This window comes from Akanthomyces muscarius, chromosome 2 (genome assembly GCF_028009165.1).
Source record: "Akanthomyces muscarius strain Ve6 chromosome 2, whole genome shotgun sequence".
NCBI classification, from domain to species: Eukaryota; Fungi; Ascomycota; class Sordariomycetes; order Hypocreales; family Cordycipitaceae; genus Akanthomyces; species Akanthomyces muscarius.
The window spans coordinates 4924223-4950334 of NC_079242.1; the positions used below are offsets into that span (position 1 = coordinate 4924223).

At 56.3% G+C, this 26112-nt stretch overlaps 10 protein-coding genes across 10 annotated transcripts; 4 read left to right on the forward strand and 6 right to left on the reverse strand.

Annotated features, from left to right (window-relative positions):
- Nucleotides 1–190: 190 nt before the first annotated feature.
- LMH87_004772 (uncharacterized protein) lies at nucleotides 191–1024 on the forward strand (the record flags this gene model as incomplete). The annotated part of the gene is made up of 3 exons (XM_056196043.1): nucleotides 191–262; nucleotides 806–914; nucleotides 981–1024. The coding sequence occupies 3 exons, from the start codon at nucleotides 191–193 to the stop codon at nucleotides 1022–1024; spliced, it is 225 nt and encodes a 74-aa protein (XP_056049611.1).
- A 107-nt stretch (nucleotides 1025–1131) lies between these two features.
- On the forward strand, nucleotides 1132–1863 carry LMH87_004773 (uncharacterized protein; the record flags this gene model as incomplete). Its single annotated transcript, XM_056196044.1, has 4 exons — nucleotides 1132–1143; nucleotides 1230–1268; nucleotides 1358–1432; nucleotides 1519–1863. 4 exons carry the CDS (start codon nucleotides 1132–1134, stop codon nucleotides 1861–1863), a joined length of 471 nt encoding a protein of 156 aa, XP_056049612.1.
- Nucleotides 1864–3887: 2024 nt separating this feature from the next.
- On the forward strand, nucleotides 3888–4871 carry LMH87_004774 (uncharacterized protein; the record flags this gene model as incomplete). The annotated part of the gene is made up of 1 exon (XM_056196045.1): nucleotides 3888–4871. The coding sequence occupies one exon, from the start codon at nucleotides 3888–3890 to the stop codon at nucleotides 4869–4871; it is 984 nt and encodes a 327-aa protein (XP_056049613.1).
- A 1113-nt stretch (nucleotides 4872–5984) lies between these two features.
- LMH87_004775 (uncharacterized protein) lies at nucleotides 5985–7738 on the reverse strand (the record flags this gene model as incomplete). Its single annotated transcript, XM_056196046.1, has 2 exons — nucleotides 5985–7292; nucleotides 7346–7738. 2 exons carry the CDS (start codon nucleotides 7736–7738, stop codon nucleotides 5985–5987), a joined length of 1701 nt encoding a protein of 566 aa, XP_056049614.1.
- Nucleotides 7739–9975: 2237 nt separating this feature from the next.
- Nucleotides 9976–12410, reverse strand: LMH87_004776 (uncharacterized protein; the record flags this gene model as incomplete). The annotated part of the gene is made up of 2 exons (XM_056196047.1): nucleotides 9976–10552; nucleotides 10600–12410. 2 exons carry the CDS (start codon nucleotides 12408–12410, stop codon nucleotides 9976–9978), a joined length of 2388 nt encoding a protein of 795 aa, XP_056049615.1.
- A 1474-nt stretch (nucleotides 12411–13884) lies between these two features.
- On the forward strand, nucleotides 13885–15306 carry LMH87_004777 (uncharacterized protein; the record flags this gene model as incomplete). The annotated part of the gene is made up of 1 exon (XM_056196049.1): nucleotides 13885–15306. One exon carries the CDS (start codon nucleotides 13885–13887, stop codon nucleotides 15304–15306), a length of 1422 nt encoding a protein of 473 aa, XP_056049616.1.
- A 526-nt stretch (nucleotides 15307–15832) lies between these two features.
- Nucleotides 15833–17899, reverse strand: LMH87_004778 (uncharacterized protein; the record flags this gene model as incomplete). The annotated part of the gene is made up of 5 exons (XM_056196050.1): nucleotides 15833–16567; nucleotides 16633–16938; nucleotides 17004–17220; nucleotides 17274–17559; nucleotides 17668–17899. The coding sequence occupies 5 exons, from the start codon at nucleotides 17897–17899 to the stop codon at nucleotides 15833–15835; spliced, it is 1776 nt and encodes a 591-aa protein (XP_056049617.1).
- Nucleotides 17900–18647: 748 nt separating this feature from the next.
- Nucleotides 18648–19624, reverse strand: LMH87_004779 (uncharacterized protein; the record flags this gene model as incomplete). The annotated part of the gene is made up of 2 exons (XM_056196051.1): nucleotides 18648–19307; nucleotides 19370–19624. The coding sequence occupies 2 exons, from the start codon at nucleotides 19622–19624 to the stop codon at nucleotides 18648–18650; spliced, it is 915 nt and encodes a 304-aa protein (XP_056049618.1).
- Nucleotides 19625–20352: 728 nt separating this feature from the next.
- Nucleotides 20353–21316, reverse strand: LMH87_004780 (uncharacterized protein; the record flags this gene model as incomplete). Its single annotated transcript, XM_056196052.1, has 2 exons — nucleotides 20353–20861; nucleotides 20971–21316. 2 exons carry the CDS (start codon nucleotides 21314–21316, stop codon nucleotides 20353–20355), a joined length of 855 nt encoding a protein of 284 aa, XP_056049619.1.
- Nucleotides 21317–22261: 945 nt separating this feature from the next.
- On the reverse strand, nucleotides 22262–24002 carry LMH87_004781 (uncharacterized protein; the record flags this gene model as incomplete). Its single annotated transcript, XM_056196053.1, has 4 exons — nucleotides 22262–23182; nucleotides 23374–23573; nucleotides 23678–23878; nucleotides 23951–24002. The coding sequence occupies 4 exons, from the start codon at nucleotides 24000–24002 to the stop codon at nucleotides 22262–22264; spliced, it is 1374 nt and encodes a 457-aa protein (XP_056049620.1).
- Between the last annotated feature and the right edge of the window lie 2110 nt (nucleotides 24003–26112).

The window sequence follows — 26112 nt, forward strand, 5'->3', positions numbered from 1 at the left end:
CGGTACTGATCGTCACTCGATGGACAGGCAGAATCGGCTCTGTAACCTGCTGGAAATAAACTGTCGCTATAATGGAGTTTGCCCGAGGGGAGAAGAGGAAGTAAGAGTATCACAGGCGAGGGGAAAAAAATTGCTTCCCTCGAGCAACTGCACAACGTTGGAGAATGGCGACCGAGAACGAGGTTGAACCATGTCGTGCCCCACTGTTAGGTGGTGCGGCGCTATATCTGAGCTTCGCTACGCTCTCGAGGGCCGCATTGAGGTCTGGTCTGGGTGAGGCACGTGGGGGGCGTGGTTGGTGGTTGGCCGTCAGTCACGTGGGGCCGCGGCGCTGGTTAGCAAGCTTCGAGGCTGGCCGGCGATGGGCTGGTGCAGGGATACTGGCTTGAAGGAACGGGGGCTATGAATAAATAGATTCATTACCAGCAGCACACATTATTTTTCCGAAGCCAATTAAAAGAAAATTGTCAATTGAAGCTTTGGTGATGGCTGTGCGGCTGCCGACTCTGGTCTCAGACTCGCGCTTGTTTACTTGCATCTTGCATATCATTGGCAACGCAGACAGAGGTTTGCACCCTAGCGAAAAAAAAGCTCTTCAAGACACTCAATTCACCTTGGATATCAATTGGCTTACCCCAGAAGCACTGTGACATTTGCATAATTATTCCAGTTTGTATGCTCCAATTGTAAAGCCATTCGCAGTTTGTGTAACAGTAGCTGGCCGCTACCGCAAACCCCTCCGCTCCATTCCCCTCCTCCAATCGTTATCGGCGGCTCCCAAAACTGGGTGCGCTAACTAAACAAGGCCGCCACCCAAACACAAACAAACAACCCGACTTGCAACTCCCAAACCGTCACGGCGAATCAATTCCACGCGCCAACACTCCTACCGTCGCGTGCCAGCCTACCTAAACGTTGGTTCTCCATCCTGGCGCACCGCTACTTTCTTCTTCTCCGTGTGTACCTAACATTGACAATAGCTACCACGCATCTCTACGCCCCCTCCTTACCGCCTTGCGAATAGCACACTTTCTCACCGGCGCGATCCCCAAGTGACGACACTGTGTCTTTCTTCTAGTCTCCCGCATAAGTTTCCTCGACGCACGCGACGTCGCCTTTAATATCTTCAACATGTCTACACCGGTATGAGGCTGGCTCCGAGGATTGTCTTAATTGCGACCCTGTGTTTCCTTTTGGGCCCGTCTCGCTAATGCACGTCTCGGTCACAGCCCGTCGCCTTTAACCGCCTCAAGCAGATTGCCACCGATGTACGCCCCGAATCATGCCTGGCAGCGTCTCTTGGCCGGCAATTCCCAACCAGCCGAGAAAACCATTGCGTGCTAACTAGTTACGACAGGTGTGCAACAGCGCCATAGGCAACGCCGAGTTCTACGACCACGCCAAGACGGAGCAATGGAACTCCAACATTATTGTGAGAAAAGATGTCCTACGCGATGGGTGTACAGGAGAATCAATCTTGTCATCCCCGCAAGTGCAGGTTGCTAACGGTTGAAACAGAGCTCGATGCTCAAGGCCGTCATCTCGGAATCGACCCCCCAGGGCGCCAGCGCCCCCTCGTTCAAGTTTGCCTGCAACAGCACCATTGTGCAGCACCTGGTGCCGACGTCGTCGCTCAACAAGTCGCGTACCGGCGCCGACAGCAAGGACGAGCAGCCGCACATCTCGACGAGTGCGGAGGCGACGGCCACTGACGGCAAGCCGCACGTGGGACGCCGCGGAATGCACAGCGCGACGGGCGCGTACTGGGACGAGAAGAAGGATGGCATGTGGACGTTCAAGTTTGACGGCGGTGAGGGCAAGGGCATGGACGTTGTGATTATGCTCATCTGGGTTGCGATTTAAACACAATCATGGTTTCGATCACGACGGTACCTCTTTACGAATATACACAATATCGGCATTCGACAAATGACATGGTTTCTGTTCTTTCGTTCTGACATGGCACGGAGCATGATTGGCTAGTGAGTGAGTTTGGTGTATGACGAGCACTTATTTTATTGTTTCCCGTCCTTTGTACTTGCGGTAACATGGCAGAGGCGCATGTAATAGTCCTGGGTAGTGCGAATTGGCTACTTGCCATATTTATTTCTGTTGTCCCTCACGTGTCCCTCTTCGGTTGGCTACTGGGCATGCATTGCTACTCTAACCGGGACTGGCGTACGTAGGGCGCCTTTGTTGTCATGGCGTGCAGTGAAGTAGTCGATCCCGCTCCCGGGACAATCGGGGGAGTAGTGCCGGGTCGGCATGGGCTGCAGCCAATTCACCAAGAGGCTGCAGCAGGTCGCTGCCGCCATGGGCTCACTACGTAGCCAGTGGAGATGCTATCCCGTAGTTGCAGACGCAGTTCTGATAAGAAGCGGCCGACAGGATGATGGCTGGATATGAGTGGCTGTTCCGGCTGTCTGTGGCTCCATGAACTATGGGGAAGGGGACCCTTGACTGAAGCCATGACATCAAAAAGCTCCAGATTGGTTTTGAATTCTGTCACGTCTGCGTTTGATGGGTACATTACTAGGATGTCCAAGATTTATAACTGGAGAAGAGAGACAAACAAATGTGCAAAAGGACCCTGGAACGCCTGGGTGATCCTGAGCTAAAGTACCATGGTATGACGTACTTGCAGGGTTGGATCGGTCACGCGCCGTCCTGCGGCAGCAGGTCTGCCTTAGGTAGTACCTAACCAATGAACAGGTGGCAAGCGACAAACCCAGGCTATTGGTACCCTTACTTGAGCCTCAAAAACGTGGCAAAAAATCAGTCAACACTTGCATTCGTTTACTTTTCAGAGTACACCCTCGAATATTTTTTGCTGGAGGTTATTGGACCCCCAGAAGATTCCTTGGATCGACGGGTTTAAAAGGTCCAAGTCCCAGTATAAGGACGCTGGACGAATGAGAGTGGGAGCCATGACGCAAAAGCTGGGGCTTGAGCGACGGCCTCTCCACTCCAAAGGCCACGATGGCAGCGTCGTCTGGTTGGCGAAGGGGACCACAACAAGTACCTAGGTAGGTAGGTAGGTACCACTTGGTGAGGCTGCAGTGGGTCAGATACAACTTGCAGGCGACTGTGACGTCCCTGTTCTGATGAGTAGTACAAGCAGTCGACGCAAGAGAAAAATATGCTCTGCTTCGGATCAATAAATGCGTGTCGAAACATACGACACCTGCTGTCACGAGAATCAGGCAACGTCCAGGTTCTAGAAGAAAAAATGAGGCGGTGGCTGAATGCTCTGCATACGTTCTCGTTCATGCTGGCGGCAACATGGCAGCACTAAATTTGGCAACTTTGTAGGCAAAATTTAGTGGACGGTGTCGCCGTAGCCCACCCACACCTTCCGCTGAAAGGGCCTCGGTCGGGTGGTGGTGGTTGTTTGCCCGGACCTGGTACCTGTGAAGGGGAAAAAAATTAGCGGCCGTCCCTTGTAGGTACCTACCTTTCCGAACCCATTTCCATCTTATAAAGAATCCGGTCGCGCCCTGACCGCCTCATCATTGTCCCGCTACCTCATCCATATCATCACAAACGTCCTCCACCACACACCGGTTGCGTATGAAGAAACACTCGCCGATTGGGATCTTCTCTGGACACTCTTGGACGATCCCCCGCCTTGTACTACGCGAGCCGAACCACCTGAACACTTTTGTGTGTCTTAGCCACCACACCACCCCTCGGCCTCTGTACGCCGCACGCGACGAGAGACGTACATCCAGTCCCCTTTGTTCGGTTGCCGAAACATCGCCGACTAAGACGGGTGCAGTATAAAGACGCGGTTTGCGGCCCGACACGAATCTGCCATTCAGAGAATCGGCCCTCAAAACCACTCCACGGCCATCACAGCCACCACTGCCCATAAAACACCAGCAATCATGGTCCAGTGGCTCGCCGACCCCACGGTCCACGCCCAGCGCACCGTCCGCGATGGCCTCCCGCCCAAGCGTCCCGCCCGCCGCGGCTACTCCGTCACCGACTTCCAAGGCGACGCCATGCCTGAATTCATAGCCGCTCTGCAGGCAGCCTCCATCAGCAGCAGCACAACGGCACCATCACCATCACCCTCGTCGTCCACCGCACACATCCCGACCGAGGCCAGCATTCCCGAAAACGCCGTCCTGCGCACCACGCCGCAGCCGCCGTCCGCGCCGCTGTCCACGCAGACGCAGCAGGCCCTCGTCTCGTCGCTGCGGCCGCAGCTCAAGAAGAAGCCGCCGCGCCGCTCGTACTCGGCCACGGACAAGGAGCCCGAGGACGCCGCGCTGGCGCCCAACCAGCCCCGGCCCACCGCCCACATGAGCCTGCTCGACCTCCCGCCCGAGCTGCACTACACGCTCTACGACTTCCTCGACCCCATCGACGCCGTGTGCCTCGGCCTCGCCCACTCCAAGCTCTACGCCATCCACCACCGCAAGAACAGCTCCGTGCCGCTGAGTAGCCGCTATAACGGCCCCAACGACCTCGAGTGGGTGTGGCGTGGCGTCCGCCACCTCGGCGCCGGCAGCAGCCGGTCGGAGCAGCAGCAGCAGCAGCAGCAGCAACAGGAGAAGCAAGAACAGCAGCAAAAAGAGAACGCGCTTGAGAAGCTGCGCGTCAAGGGCCAGGTGTACTGCCGCAAGTGCGGCATCTCGCGCTGCGAGCTGCACCGCCACCTCAAGAGCTGGATGGGCGACGGGTACGAGTACTGCGAGATCAAGGAGCGCTTCGGCAAGCCGGCGCCCGACGGCGCCAAGTCGTACTGCTTCATGAGCTCGCCCAAGGACCGGAACCGCTGCGGCCGCCACGGCGGACTCAAAGCGAGCCCGTCGACGACGCCGGCTACGACACCGGCAGCGACGACCCGCGCGGCGTGGATGTAGACCCGGCTCCGGCGTGGTCCATGTGCCACACCATCTCATTGTTATAGCATCAGGCAGGATAGCACATATTGTTTTCGCAGGGGTTTGAGAGGTACGGCGTTGAGCATTTTCCCCCTCGTTTGTTTGCATTTGGGAGGTTCGGAGCATTTTTGAACGATTTGAAGAAGGAGAAGAAGAAACGGTCACGATATATGAATACTAGATGAGACGCCATGTTAGAAATGTCCATTATAAAGGACAAGATACAGGTAGAGAGAGGAATCTCTCACAAGAACCATATATACATATACCTTGTATGATTAGAGGAATTGACGATGCATCTTGATCCGGGCCATAGAGTTCTAGTCTCGTGAATTTGCGCACCATTCAGTTCACTGTATGCCGGCTGCAAAGGCCAACGCCGTATACACAGCGTCGCGTGGTGGTGTGTCTACGCCAGAATTGATGAAGCAGCCTCTCTTCCCTCCAAGAACGCCTCCTTTTGGCGTGACTGGCGTGCGTGATGCACCTCGGCCCGGCACCCAAGCGCCACATGTGGTTTGCACCCTGTAGCTGGCACCCACACATGCGTGCCTGATGAACAAAGACGGCTGCACCCGTTTCCCGCCACCGCCAACCTTGCCTGTGCTCGGCGACACATTCGAGTACTTGTTAGTGTGAAATAAGGCAGCCGCTTTTCATACAAAAACATCCGGTATGGTGTAGTGGCTAACATCGCTCGCTCTCAAGAACTTGACGATCCGAGCAGCCCAGGGTTCGATTCCCTGTACCGGAGTTGCAAGACTTTCTTTTTTTGCACTTTGTCACATTTATCTCGACAAGCTACTTGATATTTTTTTGGCCGTGACATGTATCAATTTCTTCCTTTACTGCATTATTGTATTTCTTTATTCCATGTTTCTCTTTTTTCCATAAATTAGCTGTATGGTATGTGCATCACATTTACAGTCGAACAGTGGTAGTTTCAAAAGTTTCTCTGTTAAGATGTACAAGTTGTGTAAAAAGACTTAAAAAGAAAAAGACGCCAGCTTCTTGTTGCAATCCAAGACTTTGATCCAAAATAAACGCCGTACCAATGATATACAACCACCAACCTTGCCACACAGGAAACTTTCATCGCAGGCCCTCGTCCTCGTCCCCTCCCTCTCCGTCGTTTGGTTTTGCCAGCTCCAAGCCAAACTTCTTGAGCATCTCCTCCTTTGCCTGCTCATTCATCTCCATCTGCTTGCGCTGCTTCTCCATCTCGTCCGGGCACCACTTGCCGACGCAGACGGGCGTCACCCACTCGGTGCCCTCGTCGCACTGGCCGTGCTCCTCGATCCATCTGTTGATGCCGTCGACGAACCAGCCGCTGGTGGCGTCGTCCTCCTTCTTGGCGCTCACGGGGTAGCCGAGGCGGAAGCTGTCGCTGGTGCAGCACTTGCCGTCGCGGTAGCGCCAGCTGAAGCAGCTGCGGTCCCTGGCGACGCTGGCGCCGCGCTCCGTCGACGACTGGCGGCGGTACCGCTGCTGCAGGTACCAGTCGCGCTCGTCGTCGGTGCGGAGCTTCTCGTACGCCTCGGCGTCGACGGCGAGGCCCTCGGCGAGGCAGACGCGCGCGCAAGCCTCGGCCGACTCGTGCGCGTGCTTCTCGACGACGCCGCGCCCGTCCTCGGGCGTCTCGAAGCAGCGCTGCTCGGCCAGGTTGTTCCACTGCGGCCGGCGCGGGACCAGGTTGGGCCCGACAAAGGCGTGGTAGACGTCGCGGATCTGCAGCGGGTCCGCCTTGGTGCGCGTCTGCTCGTACTGCCACACGCCGCTAATCTCCTCCGAGTTCATGTGGTGCAGCGTGAAGAGCGGCTGGCACCAGTCCCGCGGGCTGAAGGGCAGCGTGTTGGGCTTCTCGCCGTTGAACATGGGCGAGGCCCGCAGCACGGACACGTTGAGCTTGTCGATGACGTCGGCGAGCAGCGCGTCGCCGCAGCAGGTGTGCATGGCCATTTCGTTCAGCACCTTTGCCGGAATCTGCTTGACGTGCTCGGCGAGCCGCTCGAGCAGGACACCGGAGATGGCGTAGCCGGTGCCTCCATGGGCAAAAGGTAGATTGTTTAAGAATGCGATGCCGCCGACGTAGACATCATCGGTCGCATCCATCTTGGTGTTGAGCCATTCGATGAGGTTGGCCCAGACAACGTAGGTGTCGGCCTCGACAAAGACGTACCACTTCATGCTGGGACGCATCTCCCACGTGCGCAGCACCATGTTGAGAAACTTGTACTTGTCGAGATCCCAACCTCCGGGCATGCCGGTGGTGCACTCTTTTTGCGAAATGGGACAGTCTTGCTGGGCCTGGTAGAGGAGGAACTCGGCACGGTCGCTGCTCAGGATGTCTTCGACGCGGTCCAGCACATTGTAAATGTGATATTTGCCGATTTGTTGTTCCTGTGTTTGACTGTTAGCGGCCATCTACGAAAGAGACTGTGACTTTATCATACCAAGTCGGAAAAGAGCAAAAAGTCGGGGATGCATTGCAGGCTGGTGAGCAGCTGGGTGGGCATCTTGTCAAACGATTCGGTGGCGCCCGTCTTCATCACGACCATGACGTCCTCTGTGCTCGGAAAGCCCTGGCAGGGCTGGCTAAAGTTCCAGTGCGGGTGGACGGCGGCCTCGGTGCCATTTTGGTAGAGCGTGTTGTTGTAGACGCCGGGCTCAAAGTAGTTGGCAATGTGGTCGTAGATGTAGTGAGGGTAGTAGCCCGGGTCGGGCAACACCGAGAGTCTGTAAAACGAAAAGAAGAAACATGTGCCGATAAAGGACAGCACAATCGTCCGGACGCTGCGAGGCGGAAATGCCGGCGCCAAGAAGCGCGTCGGCTCGTGGACGCCCATGTCTGTAGTAGACCTGGTGATGGTGTGTAAATGGTGTTCTTTTTGGCGCGGGTCAACGCATAAGAAGGGAAAGCGGGCGACAAAGAACGTAGTGTTGTTATCCAAAAAAGAAAGAAGATGAGCAAAGCCGTAGAAAAAAAAAGAGGAAAATAGAGTAATAGGACTTTTGGTTCTGAGGGAGAGTTTTCGTGGGGGGACTGCCGTTCGCGGGTATGCCGTTTTACAACTCGAATGAAACCTAAATCCGGGCTTGGCGAGCGTTGAGCATCCGGTGGGCGATGACCAAAAATAAAATAAAAAAGGGTAGTGCCTGACTACTCGGTCCCTGTTACCGGGGAGGATGGAATCGAAAACATGTGGCAAAAAAAAAAGAAAAGGAATTGTATTTGACTCTCTTGGTGAGGAAGGAGCCGAGAAAGATATGGGCAAAGAGGACTCGTGAGCGACGACGGGACAACGGCACGAAACGGGTGCACCAGCGTTTATCTATCGACTACCGACTACGCAAGCACCGACACTGAATGCCATGTGCACAAACACTATCAGCTTTCCAAAAATATATATGGGGAATTGTTGCTGCGCGAGTCTAAATATGTGCGGAAATGGTCCATTGTTTATGAGCATCGACAGCCCGCCTCAGCAGACATTGACTCAATCCGGCAAGCCACTGACGGGGGGTGTGTGGGCGGCAAGATGCTGATGGTGACATTTGGTGGGTATGTAGGGGGCGGATCATGATAGCACGGCGTCCTATGGTGTGCACGGCTGAGCCGGGGGAGCCTCAACTGGCAAGGGACGAGGCCAAGTTGTCGAGATGCCAAGGGAGTGTTATGGAGAAGAACGAGTGTACGTGACGGAATGGCCGGACATGGTTGGTCGGGGAGGCTCTCGGTTGGAATGTTCAAGTATAGAATAGATGTGCGGCGCCGATTCCTGCTCCCGAACCAAGGGTTTGCCGTCAGTACGTGTCGAGTTATTAGCAAGCATACCAAGGGGAGAAAAGAGGGACAAGACAGGAAGATGAGCATGAAAATCAACAAGGTTGAAACAGGGCAAAGCTGGCCAGCTGCTGGGACTGGATGAAGATTGTTGGATCAGAATAGTGGACTACATGTGGTTCAAAAGGGGGGACTGCTAAAGGTAGTTTCTCCAACTTTGTCCATCACCACGTAAAGCAAATGTCGTCTAGAGGATGCATTGAAACATGGAGCGCAACTCTCTTTCCTGCTGCTGCTGCTGCTGCTGCGTAAAGGGCCGCGTAACGACGCCCGTTTCGACGGATCAAGCGGCGTTGGCAGGCAAAGCCACCATTTTTTTTTATAGGTTCAACGTTGGCAGAATAAAACGCCACGACAACATTTAGCCTAAACGTGATGGCGCAAACTGTAAAAAAAAAAAATCAGTGGTTCGGCGGGTTGTGGGCTGCTGCTACTGAGGTCGGCGCGCCGATCACCAACCAAGTGGGCTCGTTCCGTGGCGAGCAGCTGCTGATGACGACGCGCGCTGGGCTTGCTTCCGAGTTGATCAGGAGAAAGGCCCAGCATTGTGCGACATTTCCCCCTCCCGGGCGCACGTTGGCCCTGTGCCTGGCGGCTATTGAGTTGTTAAAATCACGACCTGCATCGCTACTCGGATCGACAGCTCATCTTTCCCTCCCCTTGTACTCAAGGGGTTGCCTTTCTCCCAAACTAGTCTTTTTGGCAATCCACCAGTGGCCAGCCCAATGTTTCTGAAAAGAACCCTTTTCGCTGCAGGCTGCCCAAATGCCGTTTATAGCCAAGCTGTAAACTCAAACTCTGGAACTGGTTTGAACATGGTCTGGAACCCCCAGACTCATGCCGCAGCAGCGTTTTTCGCCCTTTGCTTTCGCTCTATTCGTAAAAGTCTGGCCACACGGCTCATTTACGTTTAGCGTACTGGTAACAGCATAGTTCCAGGGTCAACTCGCTAGTCTATTTCCGGTGCAGTCATCTTGGGAGATAAGCCTTTGGGCTTGCGTTAGCGGCCGCTAGCCAAGACCTCGACTTTGCGTTACACGTCGAGGGAATTCCACGCGGGCGGCTGCACTAGCCCGTCCAGTGTCTCATCGGCCCTGCCCATCCAGCAATGTTTCGTGTCCAAAATTGGTTCTTTGCTGTTGCTTCTGGTGGAGGAAAATCTTCAAGCAGATTCTCGAGCCCGATATGCTGCATCCATGTATTCAATATAAAACTACTAGTCTAAAAATTTGGGTATATCTATCCAATGTGAAATGTCGAGCTCGCGCCGTCAAACGCCGTAATCTTGCCCCAAAACGCCTTGGCATCGCCATAGTATCGCAGCCTGTATTCGCCGTCCCGTGCCCAGTCCTCCACCTCCCACTCCAGCGTCACCTCGCTCGTGCCCCGGAGGCCCGACAGTCGCTTCCAGCGGAACACGAGCGCCCAGTCCGAGTCGTCGCGCACCGTCGTCCACAGTTCCTGTCCCGGCGCGCGGTGCTCGACGGCCGCGTACGTCTGCTCGAGACGCAGGTTGTTGCGCGGGTTGGCCCCGACGAAGCGCGCCGTGACCGTCTCGCCGCGGCGGAAGCGCGCCTTGGCCACGTCCTCGCTGACGCTGCCGTACGGGCCCGACCACGTCCGGTCGTACACGACGCCGGTGATGAAGCTCAGGGCCTTGCGGCTGTTGTCCGGCGGCAGTCGGCGCACCTTGCGGCCGGTGCGAGACGTCGCGTGTGTCGCCTTGAGGTAGTGCAACGTCTCCAGCGTTCTGTTGACGTATGCCGCCAACGTATGCGCCCCGTACAACGTCGAGGCACCCTCGTAACGTTGGATCCTATTTGATTAGCTGGGCCATTGGCAATACTCTCATGGACTGCTTACTTGTACTCTTGCTCCGTAGTAATGTAATGAGTGTAGCTGTTGCTGGGAGCACCAATCACCACAATCGGCTCCTGACCAGCCAAGTCTTCCTTCATCTGCTCCTTGCTCTGCGAAGCCACAGCTTCTTTCCAGCGTCTTCCGGCCATGGTCGTGGCTTCGCCCGGGCTGACGACAATGAGTAGCTGGCCGACGCGGAACGTCTGGACATCTACAATGTTTGGTGTCCATTCATACGGGCGCCCAACCTCGCCCACATCCAAAATGATGGGCTTGGGATACTGACAATCCATCTGTTCCTGGCTGGGAGGCTTGAGCAGCCAGCGAACAACTCGCCAGACGGGAGACGAATTCGTCATGTTGCTGCCGTGCTGAATGAGGTCAAAATGCCCGGGCTCGTCGCTCGTTCCGCCTCCAAATGAGTAGCCCAACGCTGCAGGACAAGTCCGAGCCGTAGTGCCATTGGGAAGCAGGAATTCATACCCAGCCATGTCGTGAAACTCATGAATTGCCTTGACTCCCACGCCTCTCACGTTATTCTCATTTTCGTTGAGCTCCTTGTACACGCTCATAGCGCCCTCAGCTTGCAAGCGGGCAATCTCGAAGCAAGATGATGCTCCCCTGTCGTTTTTGAGGAAAAAAGGCCCACGACTGCGGCAGGATCCCGGTCGTCCATCGCTGCAGCTACTAGTCTTCCAGTCGCAAGGCTCGCCCGTGTCTTCACAGTATGCGCCGAGCACATTCGGGCTTGCATCTCCCATGTTGGCTTGTGAGAAGCCAGCGACAAAGTCGTCCGTCTCGCCGCTTCCGCCACGAACTTGACGCTCAAACAGATCTGCTGCAAGCCCCTTGTTGTCGCCAGTGATCAAAGTATTGTTGGCCTGCATCGATGTGCCGTGTGTGGGGAACCAAGTCAGCACGCCGATGTTTTTGCCATCAACCTCTCTCTGGAACTTGAGAACCGTAATCTCCTTTTCGACAGAGCCGTCGTCTTCGACGCTAAAGTTGTAGCGCGCACGCTCCTCCTCGGGATTTGCATAGTAAGAAAATAGACTGCGGTTGATGTTGGCGCCGAAAATCTTGGTCCTTCCGATGCTGAGAGTTCCCGCAGCAAGGCTTTCATGAGCGCGCTGGATAGAGAGCAGACAGCCATCCACAATGGCCCGGTAGCTCTGCTTGTCAAAACCCTTGCTCGTGATTTGCGGCAGGAGATAATTCAGCCAAGCGCCCGGACCAGAATGAGAGTGCGTGGCGGTGACTGCCAGGTTGTCGTGGTTGTACATGGAATATGCTGGGCCGAGCTTTTGCAGACCTTTGAGAATGCCAAATCGGACAGCAGTATCGCCAGACTGGGTATCAAGAACGAGGTAAACAAAACGATCCTTGGGATTATCGAGGTCGCCCACGATGAAAGCACGCGAATAAAGGCGCTGGCGCACACCACTTCCGATTTGATTAGCGTCTGCGTAGCCCATCATGTTGAGCTCGACGACGGGGCCGGTAATGTCGGCCTTGCCAGCGCCCAGCAGATAGCGATCCGTCTCATGAGGCACAGGCAGGCCGGAGTGAGGCTCATCCGTGTCCTCAAACTCATAGACGCCCCAGTCTCCCAGGCGCGACCAGGGACGCAAGTCGGTGGAAGTGCCAAACAGGCGCAGCGTGGCGATGACGCATGCAACGGCCAGGACGAGAGAGATGATGCAGTTACCGCATAGCGAAGACCGCGACCTGCGCTGCTTCACTGACGGCTTCTGAGGCTTTTTGAGGATGCTCTTGCCAGGCAGAGGCTTGCTGGCCTTGTCCGGCGATGCCATGGTGATATTTCAGAGGTGCCGGTGCTGCCGCCGTTAAAGTGTATCGGCGAGATCGGCGCAGCGGTGGCGGCGGCCAGGAAGCAACAGAGGTGAATGTAGGCGAATATAAAGCAGAATATCAGACCAGCTGCAAACTCGTGCAAATTATACGTGGTATTTCCGTGCGTGCCGAGTCTGACGTTGCCACGGCCCATGCAAGGGCAGTGTCGTGTTTGAAGTACGAGGCCCAGCGGCGTCAGCCTGGATGCGGCACTGGCGCCGCGCCAGCTGGCGCTTTGGTGGGGGCCGTTTACAGTGCCGTTGGCAGCTCAGTGGCTGCAGGCTAACAAGCAGGCTGCAGCAAACATTAAGCCTCGAAAATCATCGCGAAACGTGTCAATATCGACGAGCGCTACATGTGAGCCAACAGCCGTTTAGTCAGCCTCGAAGCTGGTCAACACGCCGCGCAGGCGGCCGCCCATCATTGACCAAACAGGCACCGTCTACCAGCATTCAGTGGACCCAGCCTCGCAGACGGGGTCGGCCGTCGGTGCTGACTTGAATCTGGCAGCGACATCAGGAATCCGAGTAGGTAAGCCATTATCGAACCCGCGTTTTGAAGATTAAGCGCTTCGGAGTACAGCCGGCGCAGCAGCCCAGCCAACCCAGCCCACCAAACCAGCCCAGCTGAACAAGTGGCCCGGCCCGCTGCCACACAATGTGAAACGACCGAGGAAACAGCTCGGGGAGGCTCGAGTCCGGTTACAAATCATCCAGCAAGCTTATCAGGCTATCTGTTGGAGCTCCCACGCGATCTCTCCATGCAGAGCCAATGGCCGGCATCGACCCTGTCACGCATCCCTCGCCAGTCACCACTTTCAAGCACGTCACCGCCAGGCTCCGCCGACAAGCTATCTATGTAGTGTCCACCACCACGGCTCGGCTGGGCATAGCGCTGGTCGGCGTTGCGCGTTGACTAATAGTAGCTGCAGATTTCGCCTTTTGATCCGCAGACCGAACATCGAGAATGCCATTTGATCTGGGCAGTGCAGCACGATTTCTGGTCATCGCCCAGCTGCGCTACGCTAAAGCTGCACCAATTACCCTCGCTTGGCCCGAACCGAACTTGATTCCACACATCTTGCATTTTCACGAAGACGGAAAACACACCTGCATACCGCTCCGCGATTGGCACAAGCCAGCATCGATATCAGGATCAAATGTGGTGGGGTATCACAATGCGCCCGACCTTTCCGTACTAGCTCTGTCATCCATTACGACATATTCAACTCAATTCTACCTCTACAAAAGATTTACTCTTTTCTCATTTTATTGCATTGCACAGTTGTCTGTTGCGTCGCGTCAATTGAGCAATTTTTTTCGCCGTCCCGGATCTGTCCTCGGAGCTCCGCCGCGGGGCGCAGCGAAAACTGGAAACACCATAACGGTACACCGTGATAACCGATAACAAGCGACAATAAAAAAACAAGACAAGATGGGAGAGACGAGAAAGGTCGAGCACCGCCCTATACAGACCAGTGCTGTCATTGTTCTCAACGGCTCACAGCGCCCAATCACCCGGCCTCCGTCACCGCCGACTCCGTCCGTGATTCCCGCCGATAGCACGGTACCATGCCAGGAACCACCCGAGGCTTTTCAGCTAGCAGGACAGCACAACCAATATAGACCAAATACACCATATACAGCATCACAGAGCCCTCAGAATTCAGGACAATATGTGCCGCCAGAAGACGAGCGGAAAAAGGAGGTGCGCTTGCGCGACGGCCTGCATGTGATGAACACAGAAGCGCTCGCGCTCGCCAACCTAGCGCAGCTGTACGAGACGGACGCATTTGCACGGAACGGATTTCACAAGGCCGTGGAAGCCATCACGCGGCAAGCTGTGACCAAGAGCAAGCTGGTCATTATCGGCGTCGGCAAGTCGGGCCTGATTGGCAAGAAGCTCGTCGCGACGTTTCAGAGCCTGGCCGTCCGCACCGTCTTTCTGCACCCGACCGAGGCCCTCCACGGCGACCTGGGCATCGTCGGCCCCGACGACACGCTCCTCTTCATCACCTACTCGGGCTCGACGCAGGAGCTGCTGGCCGTGCTCCCGCACCTGGACGAATCGCTGCCGACGATCCTCATGACATCGCACACGCGGCCCGATGCGTGCGAGTTCATCAAGCGCCGGCCCGGCACCATTCTCCTGCCGGCGCCCGTCCACGAGCCGGAGCGGACGTCGTTCGGGGTGTCCGCGCCGACGACGTCCACCACGGCCGCCCTCGCCCTCGGTGACGCGCTGGCCATGACGGCCGCGCACGAGCTGCACCCCGACCTCGCCGGCGCCTTTGCCAAGAACCACCCCGGCGGCGCCATCGGCGTCGCAGCGGCAGCAGCGTCGGCGTCGGCCAAAAAGGTCTTTGTCCGCCCGCCGCAGGCCGTCACCCTCCGCCAGATTGCCGTCGGCTGGGACAACGTCCATGACGCCAGCCACCTGCGCGCCGAAAGCCCGGCGGCAAGCCTGCTCCGCGCCGGCTATGCCTCCAAGTACGGCTGGGTGCGCGTCGGCGAGGATGTGGCCTGCCCGAGCCAGCTGCGCGGCCTGCGCGAGGACCAACTCCTGCAGCCGCTCGGCGTCCTGCGCGGCGGCGGCTTGCTGGTGTCGTGCCACGACCTGCTGGCCATGTCGGCCGAGACGACGGTGCGGCAGGCGCGCGATATTCTGCGCGGGACGACCCGCAGCGACAGCGATGACGAGGGCGGCGTCGCTGGAGATGTGGTCGTGGCTAGCAGCAGCAACCTCGCAGGGCTGGGTGACGACAGCCCGCCCGGCGCGTCGGTGATTGCGGTGACGGAGAACGGGCGCATCTGCGGTGTGCTCGAAGTGGCACAGGTGCTGGAACACCAGGAGTAGAGCTTGGCTCCTTTTAAAAAAAAAATGGCGTTGTTGGTCGGCGAGGAGGAATATGCCGACGGCAGCTCGCTACGGCGCATTATTGGCTTGAGTACGGGCACCCTCCCCTTTTTCTACATATATATATTTCGAGCATCCACATGTTGCATTTTAGCGATTATCGGATTTTTTGTTTGTTTTGTTTGCGGATTATATACATTCCTGGGTTACATTCGATGCCCAAGGCCCTACGCGGCCTGAATGAGAATAACAGGTGGCTTGACGTTTTTGACGATTTCAAACGACGAAGAAAGAAAAGGAACCAGACGGTTTAGACCCTTTGACTATACTCTCCCCTTTTACTATGATAATTTGGGTCGGGTCGTAGGACTCTTTTAAAACTGCAACCACTTATGTGCGTGATTGGTTCAAAAGCCGGGTGCGCAGCCAACGGATTGACCCATCACCGCTGCAAGAGACGTGCACCCTTTTTTACTTTCATGATTAGTTGCCCTTTTATTCCACAGCCGTGCGTCGTAGAAATGAATCAGACAGACAGGCTTGCTTCGCTCGGCGTTGGCAGCTCGATCCCAAGCCGCGCCAGCTCAGCACCCAGCTGACCCGCTAGCATGCGACGCACCTCGTGTCCCTCGTGCCCGCCGTCCGTCTGCAGAGCCTGGAGCAGAAAAGCCAGGCCGTCCTGGCTGTCCGCACTCTGCTCGACGGCGAAATCCTCCAGGAAGACGAGGGCGGCCACGTATGCCGCGTAGTCCTGGATCGGGTTCCGCACGCCGGCGAGGAGCCGCTCCGCGAGCCGAAAGACGGCGAGCGTCTCCGCGGCGGCGGCCCGCATGCGGCCGCGGCTCTGTCGCCGGTGGAACTCGCAGGCCAAGTCGCTGCTATCGCTGCGGGTCCGCTGGACGGCCGTCTTGTGCAGGCAGGCGGTGGCGGTGTGGATGAGGATGTTGGTGAAGACGGCCTCGTGACGGTGAGAGCTCTGCGGGAGCTGGAGATGCGGTGGCAGCCGGACCATGAGCGACATCAAGGCATTCTCCACGACACGGTGCTGTGTCCAGTACTCGTCGCTGGAAGGAGCAGCTCCAGCATCGACGTGTTGCGTCGATGAGTCTGTGACCTGGTAATAGAGGTGAGCTGCCAGGACGCGAGCTGCCAGGCTGGACTTGATGGCTTCATGTCCTCGTAACATCTCTTGTAATGTTATCGGTTCTTCTTGCTGCCCACTTTCAAAGGCCTCTTCCGATGCAGGCAGTGGCGTATACATCTGTGCACAAGATGTCAGGATAAATACACTTCACTGAACGACGTTGGCATTGGGCGTGTGCTTGCCTTTCGATCATCTATGGCCGCTGGCAGCCCCGACGTCGCCGAAGTCAGCCGATCGCATGTGTAAATGTTCCACCACGTCCTCCTCCGCTCCTCCAGCTCGATCCAGTCCTCGGCGGGCTTGCACTGCGAGTACAGATTGGGCGCGTGCTTGCTGTCGCGATCCAGCCCGTGCAGGTTGAGCATCTGCGCGTGGCGGATGCTCCGCCCCAGACTGACAAAGGCGCGCGAGAAAAAGACCCTCTGGGCCTCGAAATGCGAAATGAGAAACCAACACTGGGCATGGGCCACGCTGATTGTGTCGCTTGACTGTTTTCGTTTTCGAGAACTGTGTCAGTGTTGAGGAAGCCGCTATACATGGAGGCCAAACGGACCTTGAACTCATCTTGCTCAGCGAGGTGCCTTGCTCTCTCGTAGAGCGGCGTCTCGAGGCTGGCGAATTGGGCGTCGGTGGCGGCACCGAGGGCCATGATGATGTGTTGGAGACAGGAAGCGGGTTGGCGGGTGGTGGGTAGAGCCAAGGCGGCGAGATGGCGCGAGCGGTGCAGCATAGGGGCGACGGGGTAGCAATTCTCAAAATACAGGATTGTACTAAGGGCACATTTTAGTAAAGCAAGCAGGCTGCCTGGGGAGAAGATACAAACAGCGTCTTTTGTACTTCAGATGATACAAGCTCATTCGGACTGAAGTTGCTGGTGCTTGGGCCGAGCGATGGTTGAGGTGTGTCCTCGTAAGACGTATCCGCATAGATTCCAGTCGGGGTATCATGCTCTATTTCATCACGGACAGATTGCACTGAGATTGGGGTCTCGATTGGTTTCTCGACGGGAGACCGGTGCGTCGATGCGGGCGTGTCCAGGACATGCTGGTCTTGCTGAGGATGGCTCACTTCGTCATGGCTGGATGTTCTGATGCGGTCCTCGAGCTGCACTGTTCGTTCGAGATTATTTAGTAGTTGGCCGCGCTCTGTTTTGTCGCAATCGAGTATCTCATCTCGCAGTCACGTCTTGAACGTTGCTTGTCAGTGAGTGGGCTTACGTATTTTTAGCTCCAGATCTGCCACCCGCCGCCTCCCACCCTTGTGGGATTTTCGAGATGCGGGATATCGACACTCGTGGCCGAGAGCGACACAGCGGCGGCATTTTGTCAATTGACGGTCGCACTTTTGCTTTCGTTCGCGACAAGACTCGCAGGACATGCGCGCAAGTGTCCTCGTCGTCGGGGTGGTGGGTTCTGGGGTCACCAGGTGGCCCAAAGGAGAGGCACTCATTTGGTTTTCCAATTGACCGAGGATTATCGCCAAGGTTTAGGTTGATTGAAAAATGACCGTATGTTAATGTGCCCTGTGTAGAAATTCCCGACAGAAAGGAAAAAAAGCTGGATATTATGTTGTGTAGTAGCTTCCCACGTCTGTCGGACTTGGAGCGCGCTAGCTAGCGACCAGGTTGGGCGGACTTTGATTCTCCGATGATGAGGTCAGAGTGACCGTCAGAGCCAGTAAAAGCACCATAAGTCCGACAAAACTTAGTCCTGGGCAACTTGGTCGGGTCTTGGAATCTCCGATGCGCAGCCCTTGGGTTTCCTTTCGCAGCTTGTTAGCCTGGACGCTACATCTACTGCAGCTCAACAGTTTACAACGCATGCGTCGGTGAATGTCAAGTGTGTTGTGGTCATGGCGATGCGCGGTTTTTCGCACACGGATAATTGCTATAGAAAGGGTTTGCCTTGTATCCCATCTGCAAATACACCGCGCGACATCTTCTAGAGACAAGTTGCAAGTCTTGACGCAGTAGCGAGCTACAAGCTGACCATTTGGACCCATGCCCCGTTAGTGTCGGAGGCTTTGGAGATGTCTTCAATACGAACCCACGCAAAGAGCACCGCTAGCATTCTGTTTGTTTTTTCTCTCAAGTTGAAGAAACTGTAGCGTACAAATTATCTATAAACGACCGCGAGATCTATTCGTGGTGCGTTCTTGTGCCTTTCTCGTCGCAAATTCCAGGTTGCCCGGTCTAAACCTAAGCCTTCTTGACAAACACCGAGCTCTCCAGCCAGGCGCCCATCGTCTTCAGCTCCGGGTGCAGCTTGCGCACCTCCTCAATATCCGCACCGTACCCCTCGTCCTCGAAAAACGCAAACATGGTGCTCATCTCCCTCGACGCCCACAGCGCCATCCTCGCCAGCACGCCCCAGCTCAGCGGCGCCTCCGCGCCCGTCTTCTGCCTGAAGACGGCCGACATCTGCTCAAACGTCAGCTCGTCGCCCGCCAGCGAGATGCCCCTGCCGCTCCACGCGGCCGGGTCCGCAAACGCCTTGGCGGCAAAGACGCCAATGTCCGCCGTGGCGACGAGCTGCAGGGGCCGCGAGGGGAGGAACTGCTTCCAGCACGTCGCGAAGACGCGGCTGACGAGGCTGCCGTCAAAGTTGTCCATGAACGCGACGGGCCGCAGAATGGTCCAGCGCATGGACGTGCCGGCCGCCTTGCGCATGAGGTGCTGCTCAATGTTGTGCTTGCTGATGAAGTGGGGGATGTCGGTCGGGTTGGTGGCCGATTTGGCGCCGTGGCGGTCGACGGACGAGTAGACAAAGTGCGAGACGTTGTTGGCGAGGGCCGCGTCGACGAGGTCCCTGCCCTGCTTCTCCTCAATGGTCGGACCGGTCTTGTTCATGGGCGGCGACTGCTGAGCTGTAAGATGGGGGCGCACAGGAGCATGAAGGTGTGTGAGCGGGGGAAACGAACCTGGACGCTGAAGACGCCCCAGATCGGGGCGGACGTGGCCTTTTTGGCCTTTTCGAAAACGGACCTTGCGTCGTCCAGATTACCTTCGATGAGGGTGATGTTGGGAGATTGGGAGGCCAGTCGCCGCGCGGACGCGGACGAGGAATCGCGCGTGAGGGCGAGCATTTGAAAGCTTGCCTTTTGCGCGAGCAGCGCGGCGATGACGGCGCCGCCCTGCTTGCCAGTGGCGCCGGTGACGAGAATAGCGCGAGACATGATTTCCAAAGACGGGGAAATAGAAAAGTACTTTGAATAGTAGGAGAAAATGAATAGTCGGGAGGAAGGAGTGTAGAGAAACAGCAGACAATGTGCCAAGTGTGTTAGTTGTTATATACCTAAATCTGAGGCGACTAGGAAGCTAAGCTATGATGCATCGGCAACCAAAAAAGGCCGACCAACAGTCTATTGCGTAATCTCAATGCTTCCTTATTACAAAGCTGGTCTGCGCTTCATAATGGGAAGAAAACGGCGTCGTTGTCCGACAGCGTCGAAACGGTGTAAGCGGAGTTGCCAAAGGGCAACCCCACCACGACGAGCATGTCCGCAGCGAGCGAGCTAAGATCTGACGGGCGCGCTGCGTCGGTGTCCGATGAACCGCGATATTCTTGGCAGTCCAAAGAGTGCGCACTAAAACCGAGCCCGCTGCTGTAAGCGACAACTGACCAATGTACCGTCTATCAATACCCATGCTATTCTTCCGTGATAGTGCAGTGCACAAAATACAAATACACAGATTGGTGAACCTGCGATACCAACACAGATGTCTAATTGCAGCAGCTCTATGAGATAGCTCGAGTAAAGAAAATGTTGTAACATGACTTGCAAGCCTATAAATGCCTATACGCCTTCTTCCACACCAGAGCGAGAGTTGGTCTCCTTCTCACCCAGCACCCCCCAAAACATACACTTTTTTCCCTTCACAACCTCCCCTCTTCCAAACCCCGTCAAGACAAGTCCACCACGCCCCTGAGGCCCCTGAACATGACGGCCCCTCCGTTCCACGCGCTCAGCGGGCCCTTGTTCGAGTCCATGACCTTGACGAACCCAAACCTTCGATACAGGCCCTCGGTGCCCTTTCTCGCCGTCAGCCACACCGCCGGTCCCCCTATGTCCACCTCCTCTCCCTTCGCCGCCGCCGCCGCCGCCTCTGTCTCGTGGGAACCGGCATCGTTTGGCGTCTGCAGCGGCTGCCGCGCGCCCACGGCGTCGATGTGGTCCAGCGCCGCGCGCAGCATCGCGCCGCCGAGGCCGCGGCCCTGATGGCCCGGCAGGACGGCGACGATGGAGAGGTACCACGCGGCGCGGCGGCGCGGGGAGCAGCGCACCTGCGGCTCGAGATCGACAAAGGCACGCGTAAACGACGCGGCCTGCGTGGTGTCGAGCGCGGCGCCAGGAGGACGGACAAAGCTGGCGATGCTGTGCATGACGGTATACAACCTATGCAGCCATGTTTCTAACAAGATCTCCGTGTAAGTGGAAAGTGTGGTTTTTGTCTTTACGCCCCACGTCGAGCGAAGCGAGGAAAAAAAAAAAGAGAAAAAAAAAAAAGAAAAGTTACGTACGGGGGGAGAGCCAGCGCTCGTAAAAGGAGATTTCGGTAGCGGGACGCTTGACGCAGACGAAGCCGACGACCTGGCCGGTGGCGTCGTCGACGAGGGCGCTCATGCGGTACTGCAGGCTCCAGAGGCGCGGGGCGAGCATGGCGGCGAGCACGGCGCGGGTGTCGCGCGGGTGGCTGCGGAAGTCGCCAAAGAGAATGTCCATGAGGTTGTCGGTGGAGGCGCCGGGGCGGGTGTCGGAGAAGGAGTCGTAGTAGACGTGCGCAAAGGAGGGGACGTCGGCGAAGAGGCCGGGACGGAGGGTGTATGTGGATGGGCCCCGGCGGAGGGTGGTGATGGGGAGCGGCATTGTGATGTGGAGGTGTCAGAGATGGGATGGTTCGGATGGAGGATGTGCTGTGGAATGAAAAGTCAATTGAAAGAAGAGGTTGAATTGGGAGGTTGTAAAAGAAGAAGGAGAGGAAGAACATGACTGCCTTGTTGGTTGTTTCGGAGTGACTCAGAGCCCTTTTGGTTAGTTACCGGCCCGGGGCAGGCTTCAGTGGGGTTTGGCCGCCGCCGCACCGATCTTGGGGCGGGCGGGGCCAGGGTCGGTCAGTTGCTGGATTGGGACAATTGGAGATGCGAGATTCGCTGCATGTCTCAGGACCAACAACAGGGATGGATGGATGACTGGTGCACCTGAATGCCTTTGTGCAGGAGAACAATGGTTTCCTTTTTTTAGAAATGTAACCCTATGAATGCAACACCAAGTTCAACATGAAATAACCAACACGTCCGCACCATGTCACGTACCACATACATCACGGCACACTCACCCACTACTATACTGGCTCCGTCCAGGACAAACGTGTACAATAGATGTGGTCCATTTATTCGTTAAACAGAAAAGTATCCTCGCGGAATCTGCAATTTTTAAATCTTTCCATGCCATTTTCCTCCAAGAAAATGAATAAAACAAATAGCTCCCAAACAGATGCACGCACAGCTTGCCATACATAGAGCCTCATCCCGAGGCACCAAAACGCCAATCAATGAAAATAAATAAACAGCCTGCGTCCGGGATATCCCATACTTCATAAACGCTTATTGCCATCTTCACAGCTTGAAGACGGACGAATCATGTCGATACTCGTAGATCAAAGAAAATAATGAGCGTGGTCGGCATACCGTTGCCAAGATAGAAGAACCTTGGCATTACGTTGCCAAAGAAGAAATGTCGTCAGAATAAAACGGCCGTGATAATATAATCGAAACCCGATCTGCAGCATGCTTCGCAAGGTTGTGCACTGGATTACGGCGTGTTGCCCACGACGAGTATCAGCAGCATGCCGTTGACCAGACACGACGTCGTAAACGCCAGCCACACCGCCAGCCTAGTCAGCACCGCCAGCCTGTCCTGGCGGTACAGCGTCATGCCCAGGCCGGCGCACGAGCAGCACAGACTCATCATGACGCCCACGGTGACGCCCACGTCCACCTCGACGCGCAGCTTGCGCTTGCCGGCCGAGATGAGGATGGCCGCGACGCCCATGAGCATGTACGCGGCGGCAAACGAGGCCAGGGTGCCCCAGAAGAGCACGCGCTCGCGGTACCGCCGGATCTGCTGCTCGTTGATGCTGGGAAACGTGGCGTAGTGCGTGCTGTAGCCCTCGGTGGGGATGCAGTCGGAGCTCGCGTAGCCGGCCTCCTCGTCCGAGTCGGTGTGCGCGCCGCCGGCCGACGAGTAGCCGCCGCCGCCGCCGTATCGATCATCGGACAGCAAGGGACGGCGCTCACGCTGGTCCTTGAGCTTGAACCAGCCGCGGATTTTGTGGTAGGGCATGGTGACGATGGCGTTGACATATTCCATGCCGGGAAAGGACGAGTCCTCGTCGGGGTTGATGTAGATGGCGTAGCCGCCGTCATCGTCGCCGCCAGCGTCGCTGCCGTCGTCGTACTCGTTCCAGTATTTGGGCTGGGCGGCGGCAGCGGGCGGCAGCGGGTCAAAGGTGACGCGCGGCTCGTGGACGGCGGTACTGGCGGGCGAGGGCGGGAGCTCGACCGAGGACGGGGAGCTGGGCTCGCTTATGGCGGGGGCGGCGTCGCGCAGACGAGCGAGGATCTCGGAGTGGCGCTGACGCAGAGGGGCAAAGTCGCGGCGGGTGAAGCTCTTGAAGCTGCTGAGGACCTGTTCGTTGAAGCGGGCATTGAGGGCGGTTGAGCCTGTCCATTTCTGGGGAGTGTTAGTGGCATGCAGAAGAGGAGTGTAAGAGGATACGATGACGGCAATTCGGGTACAGCAGAGGGTAAGGGTATGTGACGACAGCAATTAAAAGCACAGCAGAGGGTCAGACAGCAATTCAAAGCACAGAAGAGGAGGGCAAGCGGGCGTGGACATGGTTCAGCGACTACAAGGGTGCATACCTTGTACTTTTTTAAAATCTTGCGAAAGGCAGTGACTTGAGCCTTGGAGAAGCGCTCTAGGGCGTAAATGTCGTCGCCGCAGTTGAGGAGCTCGCGCTCGTACTTGGCGAATCGGCGCTGGCGCTTCATGGCGAGGTTGGCCGAGGTAGGTTCTTGGTCGTATTTTTGTATCCACCGTTTTGTGTTGGATTCGAGATGTTCTGTGATGCCATGTTAGTTGCGTCTTTGGTGGGAAAGAGTACAAGGAGGTCGACAAAATAGAAAAAGGAAAGAAACTCAGGCAGTGAAAAAAAAAAGAGCTTACCCATTCGACGGAAAATTTCGTCGGCTTTGCTGCTCACAAACATGTCGACTCGGTCGTGTTGGCGGCAGAGTTCGGCAAAGAGGGCGTTTTCAAACTTGGCGAGGGCGGGATCCTCATAGCCGGGAATGACCATGGCGGTGGCCTGGTCGCGGGTGGTGTGCATCTTGATCTCGTGCTTGAGCGAGTTGTAGTCGAGGTTGTCTGACGCCCATATTAGCATTGCGTTTGCGGCATCCCAACGGCATGACGCATTCGACCGGGCATTGCACTTACGGAGACTCCATTGCGGCGCAGACTCGCGCTCGAGCTGCTCGCCGTACTTCATGGCGGCGGCAGGCGGAGGAGGAGGAAGGTGATAGGAGGTTGCGATGTGTTTGTCGGAGGGCCAATGCCCGGCGGACGAGCTGTAATTCCTGTCCAGGCGTGTTGTCTTTGCGTCAATGAGGTGATGGGGGTTTGTGGCTCAATGGCGGCGGCCGAGTATGGGCGACGTCACAGGTGGGCTGGTCGGCAGGGGTGTCGCCAGGTTTGGAGAGAACCAGGATGTGATGGATTATGATGAGCAGGTCAAAGACGCAAATGGAATTGTGAGAAGGAAAAAAAAAGGGTTGGAAAGACGGCAGAAACAAGGTCGAAACAAGGTAAGAAGAAAAGGTTTCGTTGACGAGGTGGTAACGGGCCGGTGTCAAAGCCGGTAGGTTTTGGGGGCGGCAGTCCAAGTTACGACGGGATGCGATTGAAGGAGGCCTGACAGCCACACAGGACCGAGGCGCAGGAGCAAGATGGGACCGTGTACCAGAAGCGGCAGGTAATATAGTGGCCAGGGGGTCGAGACAATGGCTGAGCCGGTCAAGTAGCAACGAAAGGTCTCTGCTTGAAAAGAGAGAGAGAGATTGTTGTTGTCCAAGCGGCCGGAAGTGGAATGCGGAAAGCTTAAAAGAGACTGGGGGCGACAAGTCACCCAGAGGGTCGAGTACGGATGAGCGACGAGGCGGTGGGATAAAGGTTGCGCGAAGGAGGATGTGGAAACCGCAATGGAGGAAGCAATTGGTCTGGATCAGAGGTCAAAAAGTGAAGAGGAAGAAGAAAGAGGAAGCAAACGAAGCTGTTGGGCCAGCTTTGGCGATGGAGACGCTTCAACGCCCTTCAGTGGAGGGCAGAGAGGGGAGACCCTGGAGGGTGGGATGTTATAGCGGGTGCTACAGCGGCATGGGGGGGTGTGCAGGTGGGCGGCCGAGAGGGCCACTTGTAGGTACGATGAGAGGGGCGTGGACAGTGTACTCTGCAGACAGTGGCAGCAGTCAATTGGTTGAAATCTTTTTTTTTTCCTTTCATCAACACGCTAGAGTTGTACTCTTGGTTTTTTCTCTAGTAGTTTGAATGTCAAGGGAGTGCAAGTTGGGGGTGGCTGACACGGCTGCCAACGAAGAAAGCAAAAAAAAAAAAAAACTTGCCAACAAGGCATGGTGCACAGCGTGGCAGGCTGGCAGCGTGCGACTGGGCAGGTACAGGTAGGTACCAGTAGATTAGCAGCGGAGAGGTGTGGTGGAGGCGTGGATAGCAGGGATCACCCAGGCGCCCCAAAAGACTTTATCTGCAAGCCTGGCACAGAAAGTTGCAAGGATGTGGAACCTTGGTGATGTGTGTGATTTTTTTTACCTTGATTCTATTCGTCAATGTTTATCAAATGGCAACTTATCTGGGAGCTCGGCATAACTAACATGCTGAGGCAGAAGGCAGAGGTGGGCAGTCTCACACATGACACCGATATCAGATGCCATTGCTGGACACTTGAATATAAAAGAAGATTGAACACGTCTCGAGAAGGGTAGAGAGAGAAAAAGGACATGATCATAATGATGAAGCAAAACACGACGCCTGGTGGGGAAGCTGCCAGGTCCAGGCCTTGTGTGCTGGGCGCGCAGGCTCGAGGCGCTGTCTGGGCTCGGTGGGCGGCCTCGATGCCATGCCATGCATGTCTCGTGTGGCGAGATTGGACTGGCCTTGCTCGGTTGCAGTGCTGGCACGCTGGCTCTGGCGCTGGCTCCCAGGCTTCTGGATTGACGCTAGCAGGGGATGTTGTGCCTCTGAGCCACTCCACGCCATGGGTGCACGCCGTTGCCGCCCATTGGTCGTGGCTGGGCTCTTTTTGTTATATCCACTGGCCAAACCAGTGCGAATCACGAGAAAAAGCCAGACTGGAAAATATATACACCCAAGTAAATAGAAACTGGGCGTGTCAGTTAAAGTGCGGCTCGTGTTTTGTGGCTGGCATGTCGGCCAACTCTCGATTGTGCTCTGCGGGCTCGACGTCGCCGCCATGTACTGGTGTCGACAAAGGACTTCTTCACCAGCCAGTCCATCTATATACATTTGATATATGCAGTAGTTATACGACATGCCGCCCATGCCTCTGCAATGCCAATTCTTCCTTC